Here is a 27,827-nt window from a genome sequence, read left to right on the forward strand (position 1 = left end):
ACGGAAGTGGAAGGGACTGGAAGGTATCCATTCCAGAGAAAAGAAGGATGCTAAGAAAAAGTTCTCACAGAGGAGCATGCTGGCTCGTCTCTTCGTTGATGGCGTTTATCTTATGCAAAGAGTTTAGTTACAAACAATAGGGTCACTGACATCCCGCGGTTCTGAAATGCGCTTTGTTATTTTCTGATTACCCAGATGAACATGGCTCTGTGATTCTAATTATAAGCTAATAAGATTGTTTTTGTGGGTTATGAGGTCAAATCATAATGAATACTCCTACGTGCCTTCACTCCTTGGATGCTGCTCCATGATTAGCATCTGGTTTGGTCAGTTTCACACACCTCTCTGTGGTTAACCAAAGTCTCAAAGGACATCATCCTGCATCGTAGAACTATACATGGGTGCTTCAAATTGTGTTGTATAGCCGTGAGTTACATCTGGTCAGTACTGTGGTCATGCTTAAGGCATCTGATGGATCTAGCAGCCAGAACAGCAGCAGACACAGAAAACACTGTCGCCTTAAAGAGAAACAATAAAATATGATGATTGTTGGAAGCCAGACCCACGGCAAGGCCAGAAATATGATATTATAAATAGCAATCACAGATATTACTTTTTAAATGCACTCCAATTATGAGTACAAATTGTGCATAATTTTCATTTATTTTTAATTAAAGTCAATGAAATGCAAGAATCTAGTTTCAACTAGAGATGGTGACGCTTCCTGAATGTGAGGGTGTTGAACACTTGATAGGACCGTCACACTTACTTTATGCTGATGGCGTACTCCGTGTACTCTCTGCTGCGATGGCGGACCAAGTAGGTGCTGTTGACCCTGTTGATGAGTTCGGCCTCTGCCTGGAGCCTCTCCATGGGCCCCGCGAACCTACAACAGCCAAAAAGAGAAGAAGTTATCGACTCTCTGCATACCATTGGTTGACTGTGGATTGTCAGCTGGTTACATTTCGTACACATCCAGGTGAGAGCTGCATAGTGTAATTGCTTTGATTATTGTGGAAAAAAAGGTATAACATTTTGTCATTATCTGGGTTAAATGACGTATTACTTATCAGCCTGTGTACAGGTTTGGTTTGATCTTCCAACACATTTACATCTGTGTTGCAATGATTTTCACACTTTTATCCTTATTTGCGCATTACATTCAGAGTGAGACGTACCAAGCTTGAGAGGAATAATCGGCGGGCTTCGGGACCTGGAGCAAAGAGCAAAAGAGGACATTTGTTGTTGTGCATCGTATTGCGGTTGGATGAAAATAACACCTCTTCATAAAATACGTCACGCCAGTTCCACTGTTTTCAAGCTGATGCTTTACCCCTTCCATAAAACATTACAATCCCAATAAAACAGCATAATGCTCTTCTTATCTTCACAAAAGTGTAGACATGATGATAATGGTTTGTTATCTACAGGAAGGCTCATGTTCCTGAAGCAGCTGGAATGTTATATTATCAAATAGAATATGACTACCCAGTGGTGGAGAGATTTATAGACGGGAGCACAAAAACAACTGAAACACAGTTAAGTCAGTGATGGCAATGCAAACCATTTTTCCTCCCTCTCAGCTTTTCAAGCTTAGTTTCTACATATAAAGTATAGCTTGTTCCTTATAAGACACCAGCTTCTTTTTTGCTTCTTAATGATGAAGTGAATTAGACAGTAAACCGCATTTATCTCATAAGACAACACGAGTTCCTTGTGCTCAGAACATAAAAAACCCACGGGCAGGCTTGTCTTCTCATGCCAGGTAAAATAGCTTACCTCCCCTCACAAATCCCCAACCACCCTCACATCACTGCTAGTAAGCACACTTAGCAAGATGACCACGTCCCCCAATAGAGCGAAGGACTAGAAGGAAATGCTGCTTACACATGGGCAAGGCTTCACAGCGTCGCTTGGAAAGAAGCCAACCTCTTTCGTCGTCAGGATTTTGCCCTGAAACCACAAAGTGATAATTGTGTTATGTACATCTGGCTGACTCTGTCTCCATTATTCAGAAACAATTAGCCTGCAACACAGAGCGGTGTAGATTTACAGCCCTAGTTAACTATTGTAGAAATAATGGCTGGCAGGAAGAAGGAAAGAGGATGAGTTCCTTATTCCTCCCATGGTGATGACTCTTTAAGCTCAGTGCCTTGATTTATCAACACTGGGGAGGCTCCGTCTGTATAAATAGGGAGGCCGTGGTGCATCTTCTCCCGACTGACTCAGGCGCTGTGGGTTGATCGTGCTGCTTTTGTTCTGTTCACTGACAGAACATTTGATTTATGTGGGACAATAATCCAGTCATGGTTTCCATAGCTGAAAGGAAGTTGAGGCTCAAAAATGATTCCCATTAAGAGTGCGTATGCTTTCTGCTGTTGCAGTTCTGAACTGAGCCGGGGTCCACTCCCTTTCCTGCTGTTACCTGCAATTTAGCTCTAAATCACTTCTGGTCTTTGCCCTGTTAATTGATGTATTAAGAGACATGAGTCAGTCTTGCTGCCAATTTGTCCCAAATATTATTTTTTTATATTATAACCTTTTAATACATTTTCATAAACATTTGTACAATGTTTCCAAAGATATTTGTATTTACATTACATTATTACAGAGTAAAGTCTGCGGGCTGCGTGGACATTGCATCGCCAATTTCAAATATGAAGAAAAGTTTAAATATGATTTTGTTTATGTTTACTTTATAGTTGGCAGATCTCTAACCACAACAGTATCTGCAGCACCAATACACAATACAATACGCTGCCTGTTGACAGTGTATGTTGGTTTAGATTTTAGATAAAAATGCAAATTTTACATTTTCATTGATTATAGGGGTTCATTAGGGTACTGAGAGGATCATAATTGTGTTAACTTGGGTGTTACATCAGAGGGAATAGTGAATAAGGGATTGCTTTGTGCCATCATGCGAGAGGCAGCCCATCGGTCTATTTTGATGGGTTTGTGGCCGCCACCTGTCGCATCCCTGCTATAGCTCAGGACATGTTCTCAGTCCTTGTACAAAACCTTGCTTTCTACAGTGTGATCATGATTATAGCTGCTAACACTGACAGAGTAAACAGATGGTTGCTGCTGAATGAAATTACAGTGATCGATTCTATTTTTCCACGCATCCCAGAACAGAAATGATTACGGTCCACTGACTTCAAAGGTGATGGATATTGAATGTTTGCTGACTGTGGGGCTGTAGCTGCCTCCAGTTAAGCTTTCACACAGGGTTAATTGAATTCTTTATCAATTTCATCTGTTTTGTATTAAGTGCTATGAGATCGGTTGGTTTCCTCATTGCGTGTCTGATTATAAAACAATAGTACTGTAGTCCATGTCAATACACGGAGGCCTTTTCAGGACTTCTAATTATTACGATGACTTTGATTCTAAAAACACACTTGCAGTGAGTAAAGGTACACAACAATGTGTGGAGATTTCCAGAAACTAGCTCTTCTCCCCCTCCAGTGAAGTGTAAATGACATGTTTTGTCAACAACGGTAATTACATGCATGAAATGATTAAAACATTTTCCAGTGCGTGGGAGTTTGACTTCCTTATAGTAAGTGCTCTGCTGAATAGATAATTACCTCTGGGTAAATACACAAAGTAGATTTACACATGCAGCCTGTTCAGCCAAACTCAGTCCAAATGACCTGACTTGGCCCAGGTTAAAAGCGTCCGACCTACACGCCGATGTCGACATATCTTTAACCGATGAGGAAGTTGGTGCACAGGACATTAGTGGAAAATCCATTTCATAAAAACCGGTCCATGCTGTCTTTACCAGATCTAGCTAAAGGCAGAACTGACTGAAATCATTGGAAACCTATCACAGAATATGAGGTCAGTATGAGGGTTAGATGGTCTGACAGTGGAGGAAATTAGAGATTTAAATGCACTAGGTCTATTTTTCAGTGTGAAGTGATTAAGAGTGTGATCTCTGACCTGCCACCATGGACTGTGAAGGTCGGCGCAGATTAATTCGATGATGTCACCAGTCTGGATGCTGAGTGCTGGACCAGATGTCGGGCTCGGCACGCCAAAGTAGTTCCTGATTACCAGCATTTTAGGCAGACCTGGAAGAGGGGGACACAGTTAGTTCCTCCATACGGTTTGATTTCAAACAAATCTGCCTCATCAATGTTCACTGTAACAAAAACTACACAAAAGCAAAAAAATATACCACTTTTTATCCTTGTTTTCTTTAATTTATTGTTCATGAGAATGAATTTAATGTTCTTAAACTAAGAAGTGGTGCTGATGGTTTTATACGGATTAATTATTTGTTTTTGGTTTATTTTTAAGGGAGAAAATACATGCAATAGCATTGTATCCATGCACTGGTCAATTTTGAGCTATTTTGCTTCCATAACATGTCTTCGTTCAGACTAGTGGAAAGGAAACATTGGAAAATACAATTTGTTTTTAATCACTTGATGACAGTATTTTTGTGATACAAAGAGATTCGCAAAAACAGCACATACTTGATAAGCCAATGCCTCATTTGCATATTTCAACATAGAATCTCAGATAGTTTGCCACAGTTAGTGGCTTTATTTTTTTATTTATTTATTTGTATTTAGGTAATACAAAAAAATAATTGCCTGAGTGAGTAATCATCTGGGGAGGTTTCATGGTGATATCAATTGTTTACTTTATTTACATGGGGTGTCTGCCATACATATTTGCATTTTGTCTTTTTTAGGACCATAAAAATATGTAAAACTATGGACCACGAGTTTTAAAAAAAAGTGTATTTAATTGAACTGAAATTCTTCATATATTCCAATTCAACATGTGAACCATGGATGTATGGTGATTGTTTAACAGACAAACTAGGGCAGGATTTCTTTGGTCATCAATGCAAGGCTACATATGAGACTGCCTCTGTGTGTGTGTGTGTGTGTGTGTGCCTGCATGTACTATATGACCTCAGGTCTAAAAGGACATGTTTGCCATTCTAAAAGTGCATCTTTGCTCTACTAAACTATTCATGATCTCATTACAGGTGGTAATGAGAGGGAGTGTACAACTACACACACACACACACACACACACACACACACACACACACACACACACACACACACACACACACACACACCCCTTGTCACCAGTGTACTGCCCTTGCTAATCATTTGGACCCATTATCATATTACAGATAACCAACAGTGCACGGCTGGTTATCGGGCTCGTAGATAAGAGATAAGTGGGAGTGACGCTGTTTACTGTTGCACGATGTATTCTGGCCTCCTGAGGGACCATGATTTAAAAACATGTTACATATACTGTTTTCAGTATGCTTGGTAATGGTCATGTCTTGGAATGGACCACCATTTCCCTCCTTTTTCTTGGCTACATTCAAGCTCATATTATGCATAACTTTCCCTCACCTGATAGATTATTAACTGAAGCATACTAACCCGTAGATATTCCATAATATTATTGCAGTAAGTATTTGCACTGGCTGACCTGTTACTTGTTGAAATGACCTCAGTCACAGTCTGCACTGTTTGATTTTGCACAATGGCCCACTTTGATCCCATTATTCACCGAGATATCAGTGGAATTGAATGGTAACATGTCTGTTACAAAGCAGCCACCCATGCCAAACAAATCCCAAGTTCATATCGCACGCCAAATGAAGAGTGCATATCTGGCCCTGCATTGTGTGGCGATAAGTGTTGTGCAGGAATACAATGGGAGAAAAAGAAATTCAAGTGAGCGCATGGAGAAAAGGGTAAAGCTTAAGGCAAATAATAGAGACGTCAACAACATTGTATTGACAGCTCATATGTCTGTATCGGGCTTTCTTCTCTTTCAGGGTCGGTTCCAGTGTTGTAGCACTGAGGCTGGCAGCCTGACATGTACTAGCTCGCCTGAATAGGACTTCTAAAGACACCGGGCCATGGAGAATTGAGTCTTGGGGGCACGAATTGCATTCCTATCCACACAAGGACAGGCCAAGTGCTAGAGCACCTTTGAAAACAGACAAAGAGAGCAGCGTCGAAATATTATGAAACGCCAAGAGCTGGGGCAATCAAATGCCTATTGATTTTAATGCGTCTTCAGTCAGAAATGATTTTCTGCAGCATAATGGATGGAGGGGTGGAAAAATGAGTGTTGAAGCCAGGTTTATGAGAGATTAAAGGCCCTCGGTGCAGCGTAGGCACACACACACACACACACACACACACACACACACACACACACACACACACACACACGCACACGCACACACAGGATGCTGCATGTTATTCATTTTCTATTGGAGAGAGATTGAGGGACATAAAACCACAGAGGAGGGCAGCAGAAATGCAATGGCATGGAAATACAGTATTTACTTTTCCTTTACACATACTTCCAAGTGATTTTATTCTAGTTTGCTTTTATTCGACTTCAACTCTTTACATGAGCCGTTCGGTCATAGCTGCAATAATGAAATCAGTTAATAGCTACCAGGTACGCCTTCCTCTGTGTTTGAGCCAAGTTACCTCAATACCTCAGGTTCCCTCAGCTGAAAATTATTATTATGACATCATGCCAGTGGCACTTCATGCAAACCTGTTGCCCTTCCAGACAAACAGCCTGATGGAGACAAATTGTTCATGTTTGGTCTTGTTTATAAACTGCATGTTTCAGGGCTTGAGACCATAAAAAAACAGCTAAAGTGAATTACCACAAAAGGATTTGATAGTAATCCTAGTAACATGGAAAAGGTGTAGGACTGAAACATGTGTATGAAGAGATTTTTTGCCAATGTGAGAAGCAGGAAACTTTGAATTTTGGACTGATGTTCTGACAAAATAAGCAATGCAAAGAAGTCACCGGAACCTGTGAGGGACATTTATCAGATATTTCTAAAATCCATATAAAAATGAATTAGAACTATATTCAATAGATTGATCTATAATTAAAATAAGTGTTAATAATCCCTGAAATGGTGTACAACTTTAAAGTATTAGTTTTGAAAGCTGATACCAGCAGTAGTTCATATCAATAGGGGCCTGGATTACATTCCAAAATCTGGTTATTTGTTTATGGAGCAACTGTCTCTATGCACATAAACACGTCTCGGGAAGGAGAACGTTCCAGTGGAAGGAAGACAAGGCTGCGTGCGAGGTGGGAGGATGTCTGGCGTTGTGTTGTGCTCTGAATTTCTCACCTGGATCTCGATCTTTGCACTGAAAAAATACAAAGAGAGAATTACACAGTGAAACAGGCACAAGCACATTTAGACACATAGTTTTTCATCTTGTCCTCCACTGATCACAAGATAATTTACAAGCAGACACACCACCGCCATGTGAGTGTGAATATCTCAAGTCAACCAAGCGCAACCTGCATCCCTTTACTCCATTATTACCAGCTAAATCAATTATTAGCTACACTCAGTGAGGTTAACATGTTCATAGCTCCCAATACCCCTCTACTGCTGCACACACACAATTCATAATTCAACCCAGCCTGCTATCTCCCTTATGAGGGCCAAATGCATCGGGCCTGGCATGGGCGACTCCATAGTAAAACCCATATGCACTGACGGTGACTACTGTGTCTCACTGCAGCAGAAACATTTCAAAGTTAATATACACACAAAATACTACTACTGCTGCTACTACTACTACTGCTGCTACTGCTGCTACTACTACTACTACTACTACTACTACTACTACTACTACTTCTACAACAACAACAAACCAAAACCCTGCACTGATGCATTTTTGTGTGCAGTCGTTGGTGGGAAAGTTCCTGCTTAGTTAAAAAGTTTGGCCCTTTGCATTTGTGCTGAGCACCTTTTCTGCACAAAGCACACTTTTCATCACTACACATCTGACACCAGAAATAAAATCAACTAACAAGGACACTTCACCCCAGTACTATTATTATTTTTTTGTTGATGATGTTGGATTTCTCCTTTTTTTTTTCTTTTTTTTTTACATAAAAATCTTACCTGCACATTTTTTTTAGCCACAGTAATGTGCATGCTTGTTGTAAGCCCAGTCTAATGCCCTGCTTTGGGATACTTTGGAGCATTGAAGCAGTGAAGCACACAGCGGTTTCAGAAACAGCAGGGACAACGCGGATTAAAATCTGCAAAAAACATTCTCGTTTATGGCGTCAGGAAAGCTCCAGCAGGTAAAGTCAATTGGAGTCTCCTTGGGAAATAGCTGCAGGAGAGAGCAGTCTTCAAAGTGCAGCAAAGCTTCGGAGAGGGAGGCGAACGGCACACACAGACAGTATACACATCAACACACACACGCACACACACAGCGGAGGCTCACCTGAGTTCTGACGCAGCCGGGATCTGAAAGAAGTTTGAGAACAGGCATGGTGAATGACGGGTTAGCAGGTGCAAGCACCACACACTTGCACACACTCGTCGGTACAAGGCAACACTCCCTCATTAGTGGAGAAGGCGGACGCTCGTGTCTGACCGTGGTTCGCTTTGTTTTGCTGTGCTTCCACTACCTGACAGCAAGGATAGAGGAGGTAACGAGGTGGGGGTGGAGAGGAGGGATGGGAGGGGGGGGGGGGGGACCTGAGGTTTTTGCTCCACCAGTTTCTTTCATTGGCTCCCTGAGGGACGGGCTACACCCCCTAGACACACACCAACACACACCTTTGCACGCACACACTCCTGTACCTGTACAAACAGAGCAATTGCATAAACACACATGTAGCTTCGTAGACACAAACACACACACACACACACACAAGCTGGCAGAAAGCCACATATGGACTGTATACTAACACACATACACACACTTCTCACTAGACCTTTGACCTCTTACGCAAACACCTGGAGAGGCAGCTGATAACAGAGACAAATTCAGGTAAACAATGGCCTATCTTTGACGCACACACACACACACACACTATAACCCTGTACTGTGATGCCGTGAGTGTGTTTCTGCAGCCCTGCCTGTGTATTGACAATATTTGTGCATGCAGACATTGTGGTGGCTTTCTCGAGAGCAAGTTCAATAATGTGGTCAAATGCATATCAGTAAAAAGTGGTGCATACCACAGATTGAAAAGCCTCCCATCACTGCAACCGAGTAGCTTTTTTTATGTCCTTTCTACTTTTAGGAGTTTCAGACTTACTTTTTCTTACTTTTTCTATTAATATGTTCCTAAGGTATTGGTCGTCACCCCCTGTGCCAGCAGAGGGCGGGGATACTGTGTGGAGTAATGAGAGTGGGAATTCAAACCGACATCCCCGTCTTCACCAGCTCTCCTGCCGCCGGTGTTGCCCACATCGACACACTGTTGCAGTGCGGGCCTGGCAGTGGCGTTATTGCCTCTGCGACCTGCTGGCACCGTGACAGATGCCAAGTCCAACAGGAACGGGCAGCTTGCCACAGGGATTACAGACAGAAACACGCAACTGTGACACGCAGTGTTACGGGTTGTAACAGTAAGACCAGCGCGCTCACTTGGTTTAAAAAAACAAAACAAGATTGTGCAGAGTTTTGGTGCATTGAGAACACGTGTGCACTTTCAAAACCTGAAGAAAAAACTTCCACAAATACAGAAAGTGTGAATTTTTCACCTCTTCACACCCTCATGGAGAGAGAGAGAGAGAGAGAGAGAGAGAGAGAGAGAGAGAGAGAGAGAGAGAGAGAGAGAGAGAGAGAGGCATGCTAAGCTGGTTTCAGAAGGCCTTCTGTTCATTCCACGTGTCTGAAGTTTTCCCACCATTTCTTTCCGAGCTGTCAGCGCTCCTGCACAGGGAGCTGAGTGACAGATACACAACAGGGGCATAATAAAAAAGTCAAGAGTTTCATAAAACTCCACGGCAAAACTACTATTAAGCTTTGGGGATCGCTCCGACGTTACACGGTGACATTGCCTTTAAGGTGCTCTGAAGTGTCAAACCCGTCCAGGGATGCGGGGGAGCTTTTAAGTGAATGTCTGCAATTCTGATCCAATACTTGGCTGACCTTGCTTGGTAGAAATAAGGGCACTTATTTAGTTCCTAGTTATTTCGAGTAAACCCTCTAATTCCCACAATCCTTTTCAGAATGTCACGGTGTGGCTTTTTTTTAAAGTCGCCGTGCAACAGATCTCCCTCTTACCCATAATTAGCCTCATGAGGCACTCATACATCAGGTTTTATGTGTGTCAAGTGTCATTGTGCTCATGCTGCTACAGTATAAAGGTGCAGTTGTGTTCATGCGATTAAATTTAATGTGTCCCTTGGAATCATTTTGTGCAGTGACGGATTGTTAACTGGAGACTTATTGCAGAGGAGATGTGACCGATATATATGAGATTGCGCAACAAAGTGAGACACTTTGGTTTTATTTGCGTGTGTGAAGCCGTTGTGTCTTACCTGTTTTTCCACAGCAGCCAAAGCGGCCCAGACATTCCTTATGTGCACCTAGACCACATTTGGAGCACATGTAGCCCTGGTTGAAGATCCCCCTGCAGACAGGAGAACAGGACAAGGGAACGCATGGATAGCTTAATAGTACACTGGAATGAGGGGGTATCAATTCAAAGAATAACAACATTAATGTAATGTTTATAGAAACGTATGGGTCCAAGTTGCAGTCAGAAGATTTAATGTTATATTGAAATCTACGTTTTCTAACAATGGACAGGTCAAATGATCTTGTGTCTTCAGCCACTAGAGGCCACTCTCCCCTGAAACAGCTCTACCACTCATGAATCAATTCCCATGACATTTTCTACAGACATTCATGGTCCCAAGATGGTGAACCCTGATGACTTTGGTGATCTACTGACTCCCTCTTGTGCCACTATAAGGTTGAAATGTGTCGTTTTTATTGAATTTACCTCCAAAAATATTCTAGAAGAATTTTAACGACTTTAGTGACATTTGGTTATTTCAACCTAGCATGCTAAACTCAGAACTATTTATAGCATTGTCATTTTGAGCATGTTCGGATGCTGATGTTAACATTCAGGAAAAAGCACAGTTGTGCTTTCCTGCTTCAGGTAAGTAAGTCCGTGAGGTCTTCGAGGTCCTGGGCTGAATTCAAAATCCAGCCTGTTCCACTTTAGCCAACCCAGCAGCCGGAGGAGACCGGCCAGGGTCATTACTTTCTACCAAAGCCATAACCAGATGTGGTAGGGAGATGGTTTACAAGTGAATCAAATAAGTTTCACCTTAAACTATTTTTAAACTGCATGCACTCATATCAAATGAATAGTGAAAGGAAGACAGTGACATTCTTGGTGTAAACACACACACAGAGACTGTAGCAGCAGCAGTGTGTACTTCTGTTTCTATCAACCATCTCAGAGGCCCTAATTAAAATGATATGAAAGTAAAGGCTGCTTTGCTCTGCTCTCCAGCTAAGTGTCTGTTTAGCCTCTTTGAGAAAACTAGCATGGCGTTTATGTGCAGTTACACTATTAGTATTAGTATTTTGGTGCAGTTCAGAGCTGCAGGGTGTGTGCTGCTTTGCTTTTTAGTTGATTTTCATTTCAAATTCAAACGAAAAGTAAACTTTCTGATTAAACCTCGGCCTGTGCTCTTAATATAAATAATCCTAAAACATTATACGTCTTTTGAGTGCCGGTATGTTGCACTTCATCTCAGATTCATGAGAGTAACTCATTAGACTCATGATTGATGCCTGTTCATGATTTGATATTTGGTGCCTGTTAGATAAGATGTTATGCCTTGAGACCTTGCCTGCTTTTCTCAAACCATATCCTCAGAAAATGTTGGTGAATTCAGTGTCTGGCTCTGTATATTCAAAGCACAATAATCCTGTCCCCTTTCTCCGAATCCTCGCCTTGAAAAAGGTGCTGAAGTGTGACAGACATTTTTTTTTTCTTTGCCGGCCTCGGTAGGTGAAACCACTCAGTCGTCCCCGCTGCGAGAAAGACCATGAGGCGCAGTCCTCTTGGCGCCGATACCATTCAGCGAATTCAAAAGGCACTTTGTGTAACTAAGGCACATGTGCAGAGGAAGAGAGGAGTAAAAGGAAAAGAGACGGATAGATTGTTAGGGCACATTGGAGAGGAACAGGGGGAGTGGAGGTCTTTCAAAGGACTCCCAACGGTTGTTTGAAGGGAAAGGGTCCATGTCTCGCCCTCAGAATTTATGTCTGACTATAGCCTTGAAGAAGGTTTTGTGCTGCTTTCACTGTGTGTGTGTGTATGTGCGTGTGTGTGTGTGTCTGTGCGAATAACAAATGGTCTCTTACCTCAGCAGCATGTGGCAGGAGTTGCAGGAGGTGATCCTTTCAAAGGTGTGCATATTGAACTCATGGAGGTTGTTGGTGGCGTTCTCAGGACGAATGTTGGATCTGAACAAGTCACAACAAACGTTAGATATTGATGGGTTACTATGACGGATGCTGAACAATATTCCGCAAAAAGATGGTTGGACTGTTATGTTTTGTATTCATGGTGATTTACATTTCTCATGAATATGTATGCATTCATTAAGAGTAAATGTCATTTTGTGTAAAAACAAGTATCTAAAAAGAAAATAGGACCGGAGAAGAGGAGTGTGAGCTGTTTTGATTTTGATGGACTCGCACCAGTCTGTACCTCCCTGTGTTCAATCTCAAAAACGTTGTAAATCTAAATACACCATTCGTTTTTACACTGATTTCATAAAAAATAACTTCCAGGAGTTTGGAGCTCAGCAGACATAAGTAGTGCATCAGAGTTAAGCACCTTTAAGAAAATAACATGCAATTCAAGCAGGGACTTTTTCAAGGTGACTCCTTTTGATTTGATTGACTTGACATCAACAAATATAAATACACCTATATCACACACTGCAACAAATACATATTCATTGAAAATGTTGAGAATAACACAATGAAGTTAAAGGATAACTTCTTTCCATTGTGGTCTGACATCTGGGATTTGAGAGTGAGCTGCCAAAAACAATCGCGTTCATCGACTATGATGTCAGAAAATCAAACGCAGAGGACACAAGATTTTAAATGAATTATGCAAATCGGTTCGTTTCTTGCATTCAAAATGCAGTGTCAGTTCAATCTCAAGCGTTGGTGTCCATGAATGCACCGCTGAGTTTTCAATATAGTCTCCGCTCATGTGCCTGCCTTACATGGTGATAATGTATGACATACCTTGATAGGCATTACATTAAAACCTTGACAGGATGTCTGGATATCTCGGGTTCAGGTTAAATATGAAACATCTCTGTATCATATGTGACGCTGACGATATTGAACTTGCCAAATTACAGATGAGCCCACATTAATGAATCAAAAGTTTGTGCTTTTTGCCCGTTTTGACGGTTTTAAAACTGCTTTTTGTCTTTGATGAAAACGTGAATCTCAAAGCAAAAACAAAAAGAAAAGAATCTGTTCACTTATAATTGCAGTAAACATTCTTCCAAGGCAACAGTAACATTTCACTGACACGGCTCTTTGAAGTGGGAAGGAGAGAATTGCAAATAGACAGGCAAGGTCCGCTTGAAGTGAACACAGAAGTATTCTTGGCCCCTTGAGGCATGGACGGTGTGTGTGTGTGTGTGTGTGTGTGTGTGTGTGTGTGTGTGTGTGTGTGTGTGTGTGTTTGTGTGTGTGGTGGGGGACTGGATTTGGCCAAGTTTGCCTGTAGCAAAAATGCCTGTTTATTTCAAATGTAAGATGTCTCCCCTTTGTTTTGTCAGTGTTTTAATAGCTAGACATGATGGCATTGTTGCGTAAGCGTTTTATTTAACAGGCACAGGTGCTACTTTTGAAACACAACTAATTAGTCAAACTGAAGGATGCACCATGTTCTCTGAACAAAAAGGACAAACACAAAAGGTCTCTGTGTTCTAGAGGACACAGAGACCTTCGGTGGTGTCCTCTCCTCTGAGCTCGGACCATCCAGTAGATATATATACACTTTGTAGGGAAGATTGTAAACTATAAATTGCATACAGCTGACAAGAAAGAGTGCATTTTACCATAAAAATAATTGCACAAAAGATATTGAATATGTTGCAGTGGGATATGACTAAAAAAACAACTCATAAAACCCCCTAAGCTTTCTTTTTCCTTGCGACTTCTCTGTGTGTGGAAGCTTTTAAAGACCTCTGATGCAACTTTGTGCAGGCCGCTGGGAGGTAGCCGCTTGAATTTTAAAGGCTTCCCTCCTCTGTCTTCTTCTTCTGACTCTCTGGGATGGAGCACTCACTCACTGCTGTTTAAGTGAGTCTTAATTTGTGGCTTTGTGTCTGTGGAGCAGCGTGTCAGGCAGCCCCTCGTGGCTGCTGAATCTTAGTCAAGCTGCAAACAGTGGGATGTAAAAAGCGGCACATGAGAAAACAACTGTTCACAGATCAGCTATTAAGCATCGCTGTGGGAGCATGTGATTGTCTGGCAACGCCTTTCTGTTCTCGCAGTTAAATCGGCTCCAAAAGTTAATCAACCAGGTCCCCTGTTTCCTCCGTGTCACATGACACCATGCACTGACTTCCTCTTCTTCAGTTCCTGTTAAAGCCTGTTGCTTTCATGTGTTTCTTGGAACTGTTACTTCACAGATATTTCTTGTCATTACTCTTTATTTCTGCATTTTTTCAGTGAAACTGCTCTTAATTGTCACTCCTTCTGTTGTATGCATTGTGCTTTATACTTCAGTTAAACTATCTAGATATGTAGATACTGGTTTTGTACCCCTAATACAACTTGTCTGGCCTGCTAATGCTGAAAGACAAAACGGTTTGTCTTCTTGGCTCTACACGTGAAATGCCATGGTTCAGTTTGTCACTCTTGGCACCAGCTTGTGGGTCTTTTTAGGTGAATGTGGATCCGGTTCAAGTCAGGACTAGTTGATCCAGTTTAATTATGTACTCCTGCTACTGCGATTAAATGTAACAACTTGAGTTCTATGCTAAATGTTCATAAACTGGATTCAGAATTCTGCTCTCGTTTATGTTCAGTCAAGTTGTGCTTTTAAAGTTTGCGATTTATAACCAGCTCATCTTTTTTGTCACAGTGTCGCATGCCTCATAAATCATCAAGTAGCTAAACTTGAATAACAGGACGGGCTGCGTGTGCGTTTTGATGCGTCTGAGACAAAGACACTCTTATCACGCTGTGACGCGAACGCACACGCATTCACAGAAGAAGAAAGAAGAAAAGCACACTCACATGGCCATGCCAAACTGCTCCAGCCACTTCTTTTTCAGCTCTTTGGTCTTGAAGAAGAACTCAAAGCCGCTCTGACCCTGGTTATGAGTGAGGTAGAATCCGTAGGACCACTGTGACGGAAAAAGAAGGAGAAAAAAAAACACATTTCAGACAGAAAATGAGAGAACAGCGAATAAATAAATTGGGGGTTTCAAGTGAAAGACAAATGGAGCAGGAGGGGGCAGGAGCTGAAGGAGACAGATGGAGACAAAGAGATGCAAAATGAAAGAGGGATGCTTCAGGGAGAGCAAACACAAAGGCTGAAGGGTTGGAGGGTGGCAGAATTGACAGACAGAGAAAAAGGAAGCACATGAAGGAGAGATGGAGAGTTGATATAAAACCGTGCCATATAACTGCTGGGCATCCGACAGCATGCAGACCCAAGTCGTGAGTGTGCCTGCAGTCAGCCCCCATTACCTAATTCAAAAGCTAAATATAAGTCTATTGGCCTCTGTATTTGGGATGACATCACTAAACAGGTGCTTATGAGATGCACTTTTTATTGATCGTCGTGGGGTTCTGAACTTCTAGCACCGAACTCTGACAGCTAAAGCATGCCAAGCTCACGGTGCTGTCAGGGAAGCGCAAAGGCTCATCTTTTCTATTGAACGAACAGAGAAAAGGAAAGCAGCGCTCCACAGAGGCATTCCAAGTGGACACCAAGACTCACGCTCAGCAAAGATATCTCAACAACCAATTTGTGAAGAGAAGGCGAAGTCGTGTCTCTGCCAGTTTAGGTCTTTTTTGCTCGGTGTATCTTTGTAATGTAACAATGACACATCCAGGCTGAGAATGTAAAACATTTCTTCATTGATATTCCTCAAATAGAATTAATATGGTCTTTGCTCACGTCTTCACCATTTTGATTTATGTGCCTAAATTAACCCTGCAGTAACATGTCTTGGCCACACGAAGGAAGCGGGTGCATTTGTTAGCATTGAGCTGCCTATTTACTCACCCAGCAGACATTGAACAACATTAGCTATCATTTGTATTCGTCTAAATGGTGAATATTAGTCCCTCACTCTCCTCTTAGCTCTGTTTTGGTCTTCCACAATTGGGGGAAATATATCTGGCTCTTTAGGTGCTAAATGCTCTGCATGTTCACTAGCTAGTGGCTAACTAACATTTGGGGCTGTGCAGCATACTGTGACTTTTTTCTTTTGTTTGCTGTAAACAGCTGCCTCAATGAGATAAGAGTAAACCAAAACCGAAAGTATAGTTGCGGGCTGGATAACCAAAACAAAGAGCTGAAAGATGCTAAAAGGCTTTGTTTAGCTGAGGGCAACTTCAGATAAGATGATAGTTGTCATTATTACAGATTATACATGGCAATTTGATCTTTTGTTATTATTACAATAGCGATTATTGGAAAGCTGCAACAGGGCTGCACGGTGGTGTAGTGGGTAGCACTGTCGCCTCACAGCGAGAGGATCCCGGGTTCGATTCCCGGGTCGGTTTGGGTTCCTTCTGTGTGGAGTTTGCATGTTCTCCCCGTGTTAGCGTGGGTTCTCTCCGGGTTCTCCGGCTTCCTCCCACAGTCCAAAGACATGCAGGATGGAGATAGGTTCATTGGTGACTCTAAATTGCCCGTAGGTGTGAATGTGAGTGTGAATGGTTGTCTGTCTCTACATGTCGGCCCTGCGATCTGTCCGACCTGTCCAGAGTGTACCCTGCCTTCGCCCAATGACAGCTGGGATCGGCTCCAGCCCCCCCGCGACCCTAAATACAGGATAAGCGGTAGACAGTGGATGGATGGATGGATGGATGGATGGAAAGCTGCAACAACCCATCCCATCAGCTTTAGCACGGAAAATATCCAGTGGTCGTACAAAAGTGTCCTACTGCTGTGTACAATGATTAGACTTTAAAATTAAGAATGATTTGGTTTGAACAGATGACCTGCATTTAAATGTGATTATTTTGCTTCTATGATGAAGGTTTCTTATTGTTGCTCCCCTCCGACAGCCACTGTCATCTTTGGCATTCCCATAATGTAATCAAACAAACTGCATCATATCCATCATGTTAGAGGTGAGTGATAGTGAGGTAGCTGAATAAATAAAAATGTAAAGAACCCATATGGGTGTGAGCCACTAATGTATGCTATTTACAACATCATTATTACCCAAATTACTGTTTCCTGGCACGCCTTAGATGTCATCCCTCATTATGATTGGCAATATTTTTCACCACTTGGCACTTTGGAATTCACTGTGTGTGTGTGTGTGTGTGTGTGTGTGTGTGTGTGTGTGTGTGTGTGTGTGTGTGTGTGTGTGTGTGTGTGTGTGTGTGTGCGTGTGTGTGTGTGTTGTCAGGCTCACAGCGAGGTTTAATAATAATACCATCTGGGAGGAGGCAGACTGTTCTAGTCTGACACTTTCAGTATTCTGCTGGTGAATAAACAAGACAATGTAAAACATGTGCTGGAACAAGAACATATCAAATTATTTAAGACTCTTTTCTGGTGGCTATGTTGTTGTTGCTGTAATGAGCTGTACATATTTTTTCATGTAGTTCGTTTCAGCTGCACATTAGGCGATTCAGGGCACACAAGACAGCAGTGGTGTTGTCGATGTTGGCACAGGTGCTTATAAGATACTTTTTATTTTTACTCAATTTTATGTTTTTATCTGATACATTGTTATGGCTGCTCATTATGCTGAAGTAGCACTGTTAATTGGTTTGTCAGGGATCCAACATGGTTTCTGAGCTTTGCTGACTCAGTCATAAACAGGCAATAATGGACTTAACAGTGCAAGACTTCCCTCCATTATAGCTGATTTGTTGTTGTATGAGATGCTTGTTCGGTTCTTTTTATTTTACAGAACGTTAAGAAGTGTGAGCTGCTATTATTGTTTCACTTCTACATGCTGTATATTACAGTGAAGGAATGAAAATACGCTCACACTACATTGTCCTCGTCCTAATAGGATGGACATGGCATATAGACCGGGGGTGACATTACATTTCATAAAATGCTGCTCTAGCTGTTAAAAATATCCCTTTAAAGCATTGTGTAAAGTAGGTCATTTCTTTTTTTAAATGGTGATTACACCATGTTTAAAGCTTAATATGTAATTATACTGCCAGTTGCTGTTTGCAAACACAGCATTCAAACGTCCTCCCTCCTCTCCAGCTCAATGGGAGAGAGAGAGAGAGAGAGAGAGAGAGAGAGAGAGAGAGAGAGAGAGAGAGAGAGAGAGAGAATCAGAAGAAGGTAATGTTATTTCCGTGTTTATTTGTTGCCTTCTAAAGCACAAGTTAACACATTAAGACCTCCTCATAGACCTGCGGGAAGGTGCCGAACGCATGCTTCATCCTGCTGTAGCCTGCCTGCTCTCTCTGTGTCTGAGTCTTGGTGAGCCTTGTTACCCTGAGGAGCGTGACAGAGCGGCAGTGTTTGACCTGCCATTGAGAAGGGGCTGCATATCCTTCTTATTTCACATGTAAAAACAGTACAATTAGACTAGTGCTTCACACTTTGCTCTAGGCTGTGATGTATTTGGACTAACAAGTGTTAACTGTAGAATTAAATGATTTGGCTGATTTTTTCATTGGATTAAAATTCAAGAGCATGTTTCGTTGCTGAAATTCCTTATTTCAGTTTGAAGTAGAAAAATATGTTAGAATATTTTGTGCCAATGTGAGCAATACATATACAGATAGAAAAACGGCTTCTTTTTTACTTCAGCTTGATTTAATTGAGAGCAATATTTCTGCATGTCTGGTGAAACATCATCACTTTGGTCTCGCCAAAAGTGGGATTGAGTTACTTCTCTTGGAACTGAGAGTGAAAATGCTCACAAAGAGATGTGCTGGGAAGAAGAAAAGCTGAAAGGACTGAAAGATGTGCCGACATTTCTTCCCAGGTGAAGGCAAGAGCTGTAACATGACAAATAATAACCTTGGCATGTAAATGACGGAGGGGAAATTGATCGTATACTCATGTGCAGTCTGGGAAAATTCAAACCAAGATCTCCAGAAGTAGGAGGTACAAGAATCAACGTGGTTGAGCATCAACATGGGCTGTAACATACACTTGTGACGCATAGCGTCTTCTCAAAATCAACTTCTGTCTGTCTTCACTGGATAATTATTATATATCTCAGTCAATCTAATCTACCGAAAACAATAATTTTGTCAGTGTAGTCAAATTTATTTCTCATTAGATGTGATCATTATCTGATGGATAACGTAGGTTGAATTAAGCATTTCAAGCAACCAACCGAAATCAACCAGGCAAACCCAAACGTTGTGCATTTTACAGGACTGTGACAAGAAGTGAGACAAGAAGCATTAAGATGCAGTGTGTGTGTGTGTGTGTGAGAGAGAGAGAGTGTGAGAGAGTGTGTGTTTGAGACGCAGAGAGATCGATTGAGAGGGAGGAAGAGAAGGTGGAGGGTGACGGAAAATCAAGAGACATTTTGCCGACGTATAGTCTCGCCTTTTTTGTCAATGATACTGCATGTTTGATATCATGTCCGTTAGTTAGCTGGTACTGTCTACTCAGGGTCTTGTCTTGAAAAAGGGGTAGGGGTTGATGAACATATCCAACAATATCATCGCTGGCCAAACACAGGACGTTCACACAGGAGAGCGCTGTTCATGTTGTGGGCCGTTGTTGTTTAGACCGAGATGATGCCACAATAAGATAACTCAACAGGGCTGTGTCTCAATAGAATCCGTATCTGTGAGTGTGTGCGGACCTTTCGGTTCTCCTTGTCTGATGTGGGGTTGTTGGTGATCTTGAAGAGGTGCAGGTCGATCGCTTCTTTCATCTCGTAGTTGTCTCCTCGCCGCTTGCAAACGATCACTGCGGCGTCAAACAGGAAGATGTGCCTGTTCAAAGAGCATCATGTTTTATTAATGATGTTGAAACGATTCCAAGTGCTGTCAATGATAATTTTCTCTTTAGGAACTATCATCTAACTCTGATACTCCCTCATATCCCCCACCTGTTTCTTCTAATACATCCCATACGTTCTTTCTCTGAGATCTCACAGAATGATCTTTCAATCTTGTGATATGTGTGGTTTAAATCGGCAGTTTTTTAAAGACTCATGCTAACAGCCTTATGTCTCTTCTCCACCATCTGATCAATGTCCATATTAGAATTTCGATCTTTTCCTCTGGCCAGAAAACTTCTCAGATTTAAAAAAGATGGCTTTGTCTGTTTGTTTCAAACTACAGGCCATTATCCATTCCCCCAGCAATATCAAAATTACTGGCAAAAGCCTCTCTAACCAATTTAACATTCTCTTGAAAGCAATAACCTCCAATACGCTTTCCCGCTCTACCCAATCAACTATGTTTGCATTATTAATATTTACTGAAAAAATACAAACCTCAATCAACAAAAGTTGCATCACTGGAGCCATTTTTATTGATCTAAAAAAAGCCTTTGATCGAGTGAATCAGCAGATCCTGCTGAACAAATTTAGTTTATTTGAACTTTCCTCCTCTTTGATGATGACGTTCTCCTCAAATACACCTCACAGGTTTAAAGTGGTCAAAATCAGTGGTGTAACATCTTCCCCTATGACTTGTATCATGGGAGTTCCGCAAGGCAACATGTTGGGTCTTTTAATCTTTCCTGTGTATATTAATGATCTTCCTAATGTGTGTAAAAAATTAATTGTCTAATATATGCCGACGACACAGTACTTTTTCTTTCTGATTCAAACCCTGAAAATTCTCCACTGGTTGATGACATAACTGGTTGAAATGTAATCATCTAACTATCAATATGATGAAAATGAATGATAACAATGGGGATCCATGGTAACCTGTCTCCTGGGACTCACCCCTTTACTGCATTCATATTCAAACGCCTTTCAGAACTACACAAATAATATAACCATTCAATTTTACTTTCATATCAAATACAGTAACTCCCCTCAGGTACAGCTCTACGTCCAAGACACAACAAATGGCGGGAACATATTTGTAGATTAATGCCACATGCAATGACTCCAGTACCACACTATCAAGAAATTATGGTCAGAGCAAATTTTCATCACAAAAACATTATAACCTGGAATGAGATCCCATATCACATTAGAACAATAACCTCTACTACACATTTCAAACACGCATATAGATATAACTTTATGGAGAGGGACATACCGGCAAACACTGACTCAAATCTCATATACCATCTCGCTCACTCCACTTAGCTCCTCTCATCTGTAATGTCTGTTTATGACTGTTTATGTCTCGTTGCCTTGTTAGTGCTTCTATTTTGTATTGTAATCTGATTCTGGCTTTTATGTGCTGCAGAACAGGAACCTGCTGTGAACCAGTTTGAAGTGAATCAGGCCAGTGTAACTGTAACACATTCACTGTCATTCCTAACTGTTTCCTTTATAATAATATACGTGAAATGAATAAATAAGATGTCAAAATCATTGAAAGAATATAATCATGTTACTCTGCTGATTGCACTTTGGAAAATGATTGGGTCACTTACATTATTACAAACTTAAAGCTGCAATATATTTTAGTTTGACATATTAATAGCAATGGATAACATTTATTAATACTTATCAGTCGGTTTGACTAGAAGTCTGTGTGGTCATAACTGTATAGCCTTGGTTTCTTTGACATACGACACGCAGGTTCAGTTTCTAACAGCACTTTAAAGCGACACATTCTCTGGCAGTTTCCCAACCACAGCACCTGATTAAGCTTCAGTCAGTCAGTCAGTGTTTGAGCCAGCCAGCATGTCAACCTGACATCTCACCTGTCCTGTTTAGCTCGTTTGTCCACCGAGGCCACCCGTACCTCGCCGTCACCTTTGGGTCTCCCGTAGTTACTCAGAGGCTGATTCTACAAGCAAAAGGAGACAGAGAAAGATTGGGGATATGTTTTTTTATCTAACAGAAATAAAAGCCATTTCCAAAGAAAGCTCTGTGAAAATGAGATCAGTATCTAATTATATGGAAGATGCAGGTGGCTTACCAGGTTTTCGATGGATTTCTGATACTGATCTATTTCTCGCAACGTCTCATTGTCTCGCTTGACTTCGTTGACGTACTGAGCCAAGTCCTGTCAACAAATTATCAGAAAACAAAGTCTTTCCCTTTTCCATTTTCATTCCCCAGTATGTGCAGGATTTTCATTCTCTAGCTGTTTTTCCTCTCTTCAAATGAGACACTGTACATGACAATGGGGCAGCCTTAAGGGCTACAAAATGAGCAGGACTATATTATAAAGTACAGTTTGTGAGTCAACACAAGCTTTCATAGCAGGTTGAGAACAAGTCACTAGGTAGAGGAAATTATAATTTAACACACATAATGATGTTAATGATGCTGGTTATAATGGCTGATGATAATTAGAGCCTACATTTAAGGACTTCGGTAATTAGTTTCATTTTTTTTTCAATTAAATCTGAAGGCGGTTGTGGGGTTGTTGGCTTAAGTTTCCAGTCTGCTGTCAATCAAGTCGGATGACACCACACCCACACAGTCCTAATGAATCAAAGCCGTTTCCAAGAGGTTAAGGGAACACAACATAAACTGTGTACTCTAAATTGTTCATTCTGTTAGAGTGACTGGATAAGGTTGATGTAGCATTTGGATTGCTTGTAAGAAAATATAGATGTTTAAGTATCCCTATATGATATTTTGTAATACTGTATAGATTCTAAAAAAAAAACATTTAGATTTTATGAATATGGAAGTGTGTCCTATGACTGTTTTACTAAAATAATATAATATAACAATTAATGAATTGTAATCCCTGTATCATGATATATATCGTATAGCTGTGATTCTTGCCAATGCCCACAGTCCTAGTTGAAATAACATAAACTGATGATGTACCTTCATTGCATCCAATGCTGTCCGTAGATTACTTTTGTCAGTGCAATCATGAGTGTGTTTCACCAGCTCCTAGTGGACAGAAAAGGAATCACACAAACAAAATATCGGTAAGCAAATGATAACACCTCATTCATATCCTAAAAGTGATTTGAAGAATCTTAACCACTTGCTAATTTATTTTTAAAAACATTCCCAAAATAAGAAATGAAAGGAGAAAAACATGACTAGCTGTCAATCATCACAAAATTCATAATAAAAATGTGCTGCTTACATACATTACAGCCACATTCCACGCATGAGAGCGTAATGCTTTAGCTCTAGATAGGAAATGGAAGAGGTTACTGCGAAAAAGAATCCTTTCCTGAAATAAATCAGATATGGTGTGTGTGTGTGCATTCATCTATTGCAGGTGTGTGTGTGTGTGTGCGTGTGTGTGTGTGTGTGTGTGTGTGTGTGTGTGTGTGTGTGTGCGTGTAGGTGCAAGTGTGTATCTGAAATTGCTTGCCAGTGCCTGGCTGCAGTGTAAACAAGACATCTAGACCTCAGCCATGGAGGATAAGGAAGGTTGCCATGCATGTCCTTCATACAGACCCATACAAACTGTGTCCCATCTTATACACACATACACACACAATCACACGCACACACACACACACACACACACACACTGAGCCGCTAAGGGAGATATATATGTCTGCTTGGTACTGCTCAAATCCCTGGTGTCAGTCAAGCTCAACCTGGGCATTATTATCACTAGCAAGACGACAGAGTCCTATTTATCAAGCCTTGTTCCCACCTCCACACATCCACAGAGATACGGGGGAAGGGAGTGGTCACACTGATAGCCGGGACCCTACATGACGGACTCATTGAGGGAAAGTGCGGCGGGGTGTTCAGGGGGGAAGAGAAATGATGAGCGGGAGGCAGTGAGGGAGGAAGAAAGAAAGATTGATGACAAAAAGAGAGAAAGAAAGAAGCAGCAAGAGGGAGAAGCTCGAGGACATTTGTTGTAAAGATTTCTGGCTGTCCCCGTGTGGGGAAGTAACACAGGTTGCTGCACCTTTTTTCTTTTCTTTTGTTGGCAATTTGTGTGGCATGACAATGTGACACTAGGGTTTCAGAGAGTCAGAAAAGGTTTTAGATTTAAAACCCTGGTGGGATCAGCTCCTTTCTCACTGAACACAACAAAAAAGATGAGAAACTTTGGATCAACATTCTAGATACTATTGAACTTACACGTTTAAAATACTTTATTTTATTACACATTTATAGTCATTTTGACAAATTCTTGGTTTTCTCTTCTGAAGAATTGACTGTTTATAATCAGAGGTCCAAATGTTCAAGTTGGAATTTTTCATCTTGAATTTGTTAGATATGAAAATGGCAAATTCAACTTGAGCAACTCAACAATACTATTTGAGTGTTGGATAAGACTAAATACATAAAATTAAGTGTTGTAACATTGCACAACTTCAAACTAACCAGTGGAAATGCACAAGAGGGGAAACCACATTTAGTCAAATGGGTGTTTCTCCAAGTAAAATATTTTGCTAATTAAAATGTCAACATTAAGTATTCAGTAGTAAATGAAAAGTAGGCTTTCAGTTGCTTTAAAGTTTCAAATCCTTACTTGTTTTTTGTTTTTTTTGTTTGTTTTCCATATAAAGTCTCCCAAATCAGAGTGATTAAGTGCCCATTGCTCTGGCGAGGTTCAACATTAGCATAAGCAATAAATAAAAAAATAAATAAAATGGGAAGAAAACATATTCTGAGACCATATGGATGAAGAGGAGGAAGACGTGTTCCTTCACCTCCACACACCCACCTGCACACATGCAGTACATACACATCTATTCATCAGGACACAAGCTGCTGCTTGTCTTTTGTCATTAATGTACCATACATAACAACAAACCTGCATGGACATGATACACACACACACACACACACACACACACACACACACACACACACACACACACACACACACACACACACACACACACTACTATATAAGATATATGTCTACTGACACATATGTGTGTACACATGATGTACTTTGAGCAAATGGAGCTCCAGTTAAAGCTATATAATGTAGCTTTATTGCAAATGCATGTAAATCTTTCAATGTTTTAATCACAACAACATATCAATTCATTCATTTCATCATAGAATTTAAGGCCTCCGAGACATTTTGCTTCATTAAAATGTTCCAGTGACACGTTAATAACTTCTCCCTGACTTTGTTTTGAGTTTCCACAGCCTCAGCTCGGCTTCACATGCACATTCAGATTCTCACCTCTCCGTCTGTCTAGTTGTTTGTCTGGTTCTGTCTGCTGCTCTCTCTTTTCACTCATCACTTCACTCTATCTGTTTTCTCTCTTCTACTCCTTGATTGTCTCGATCAGATGACAATTATGTGCGGGTCATTTCAGACTGGGACTCACAAAGAAGCTACAGAAATAGACGCGAGGAGCCTGAAGGACGAAAGCAGGGGGCGGGAACCAAACATGGTCAACAGCACCACCTAGTGGCAGTGAGTCCTCTTGTCTATTAAATCAGATTGGCAATGATGAGTCTCTGATTAATCAAAAACTCTCCGATGGGATCTGTAACTATATTACAGTCATCTATAAAGTCAGTGAAGACTTTTGTCTTTAAGTTTCTGTCCAGCTTTGATCATGTTATAACAGTGAATGAAGAAAAATGACACAAATGCCATCAGAAATGTAATAATGACTCTAAATATATTGTTTGCCTTTTTATACACACAGCAGACAAATAAGGAATACAACTATAATACAGTTTTATCTACGTGTCAAGCTATTTCATCCAAATGTATCGTTGTTTCTATTTTAATTGAAAATCCATGTATGCCGGTATATCATATATTAATAATTCAACGTTTTAATACATTTTAAAAAGTTTTGCTATGCTCCTCAGATATAAATGAAATATGAATCGTGTGTGGAGGGCTTGAAACATTTGAACTATTCACAGCACTAATTGGAAGACCAGCACTTTACACCATGATGACATGATGATTTTTAGGACTCTATTAAGAAATGGTAACGTATAGATTAGAGGGTTGTACCTGCAGGAGGAGGGGATATTTCAAGACTCGCTGCATAGGAACCACCAGCAGATCCCTCAGTGTGAACTTGCCGTAGTTGGCTCTCTTTGAACATTCCTGGAAGAAGAAAACAAAGAAAAGATCATCTTATGTATATAAATATACATAAACCAGCCTGCGAATGCAGTGTTTCTCACATGTAACCTGAATGGGCCCAAACTCATAAAAGTAGTATAAAAGAGCAAGCTGTTCGAGCTGAAAACTTTACAAAAGGATCGTGTTATCAGCCGAGGTGTCGTCAGCTGCAGTGCCTCCGACTCACACTGGAGGGCATTCTCTGACCATTCTGAGGTGATGAGAAATCAACACTTGTCACTGTTCCTTTAAATAATCATTTACCGACACAAAAAAAAGGTTTTTACCTCCAGCTTCAAGCGCACGTCCTCTCTGTCTTTGCAAATGTCGTCCAGACTGGCGATGGCTGTTTCCACTTGGCTGCAGTATTTCCCGTAGATCAGCAACCTGGGACCGAGCAGACGCATGCAATGGGAGGCTTAGAGAGGAAGCTCTTAAAGGACACTTCAAAATGACTTGACAGAAAAGTGAACAGTTTGTGTAGACACCAGAAGATTAGAAATAGAGGAGACAAAGTCCACAGCGTACCGCTCTTTGAATGTGATGAAGATCTGGTAGAGATTCTGGGCACTTCTGTGGTGGACCGACTCTTGGATTTCCAGCAGTAAACATTTGTGAACTTTAACCAGTTCCTGAAACACAACATCCTTTCATGTTGATGTACATCACATTTCTGTTACTTTCATTTATGGCTGCAACTAATGACTATTATCATTAGTAATTATTCAACATATTCTTGATTAATCCATTTATCATTTGGTGTATTAAAGTAAGCATTTTTCAGAAACCAAAAGCAATGCTTTTAAATTGTATAAACAGCACCAAACCCAAATAGTTGGTTTTAATATCACATACGACAAAAAAGCATCATGTCCTCACAATTAAATTTGAATTAGGAAATGTTTGGATTATTCAAAAGTGTATGATAAAAATGGTTATTTCCTGCTAACCACCTCGTTGATGGAGCGTCGGGGTTCCGGAAGGGAACAAGGAGGGAAAAAAGATGTACTTTTGTGAGATCTGGCAAAAGTTTTACTTTTCATTTAGGTCAATATAAAAAATGTAAAAAGCTGGCAACATAAAAACAACCACAACAATGTAGTGTACAAACCCGTGGGAGAGAATAGATTATATTTGTGATTGGCCTAGAATTATCTAGCTACTCCATGTCGCAAGGAGACAACTTCACCGGGAGCTACAGCTCGCTCTCCTTTTAGCGGTCTGATAAACAGAACAAGTTCAATTAAATTCAGTAACAAATGCGGTGCCCCATATCACTGTTTTCTAAGGTACGAGCTTTCATAGGGACCCGGAATGAAAATCACAAACATTTCTCTTCCATCAATATGAATTCTCCCTCTCTGTCCTCTCAGGGTCTCCGTACATTCCAGCTCAACAATCTGAAACTACATTTTAACGGTGGCTGTAATCAAACTGTATTATGTGGCTTATTTTTTATTTAATTTGTGCTTCTCCTTTAACAGTAACTGCTCCTTTTACCAGGCAAACAATGTGCCCTGAGCATATCTGCCATCCCTTCCTCTCATCTTTTATTCTAAATGGATTTAATACACATTTAATGCCGTATGAACAGTTGCGTTTCAGTTTGGAAGATAAAACAGCCATTACAGTGTGAGAAAT

General features: G+C 40.9%; 1 protein-coding gene across 2 annotated transcripts in view; it reads right to left on the reverse strand.

The window, feature by feature from the left end:
- The window catches only part of vav3 (vav guanine nucleotide exchange factor 3), an 84,822-nt gene that overhangs the window by 15,434 nt on the left and 41,561 nt on the right, over positions 1-27,827 (reverse strand). For both annotated transcript variants that reach the window (XM_084034080.1, XM_084034079.1), the window contains exons 8-23: positions 26,715-26,818; positions 26,474-26,573; positions 26,073-26,168; positions 22,979-23,047; positions 22,113-22,199; positions 21,895-21,980; positions 19,859-19,991; positions 15,111-15,220; positions 12,195-12,296; positions 10,346-10,437; positions 8,292-8,314; positions 7,172-7,190; positions 3,952-4,082; positions 1,888-1,953; positions 1,179-1,213; positions 770-886 (exon numbers count right to left, since the gene is read on the reverse strand). In XM_084034080.1, coding sequence (XP_083890206.1) covers positions 770-886; positions 1,179-1,213; positions 1,888-1,953; positions 3,952-4,082; positions 7,172-7,190; positions 8,292-8,314; positions 10,346-10,437; positions 12,195-12,296; positions 15,111-15,220; positions 19,859-19,991; positions 21,895-21,980; positions 22,113-22,199; positions 22,979-23,047; positions 26,073-26,168; positions 26,474-26,573; positions 26,715-26,818 — 1,370 coding nt within the window. The remainder of the gene's footprint in view (positions 1-769; positions 887-1,178; positions 1,214-1,887; positions 1,954-3,951; positions 4,083-7,171; positions 7,191-8,291; positions 8,315-10,345; positions 10,438-12,194; positions 12,297-15,110; positions 15,221-19,858; positions 19,992-21,894; positions 21,981-22,112; positions 22,200-22,978; positions 23,048-26,072; positions 26,169-26,473; positions 26,574-26,714; positions 26,819-27,827) is intronic.

Source organism: Eutrigla gurnardus, assembly GCF_963514095.1.
Source record: "Eutrigla gurnardus genome assembly, chromosome: 18".
In the NCBI taxonomy this organism is placed as follows: domain Eukaryota; kingdom Metazoa; phylum Chordata; class Actinopteri; order Perciformes; family Triglidae; genus Eutrigla; species Eutrigla gurnardus.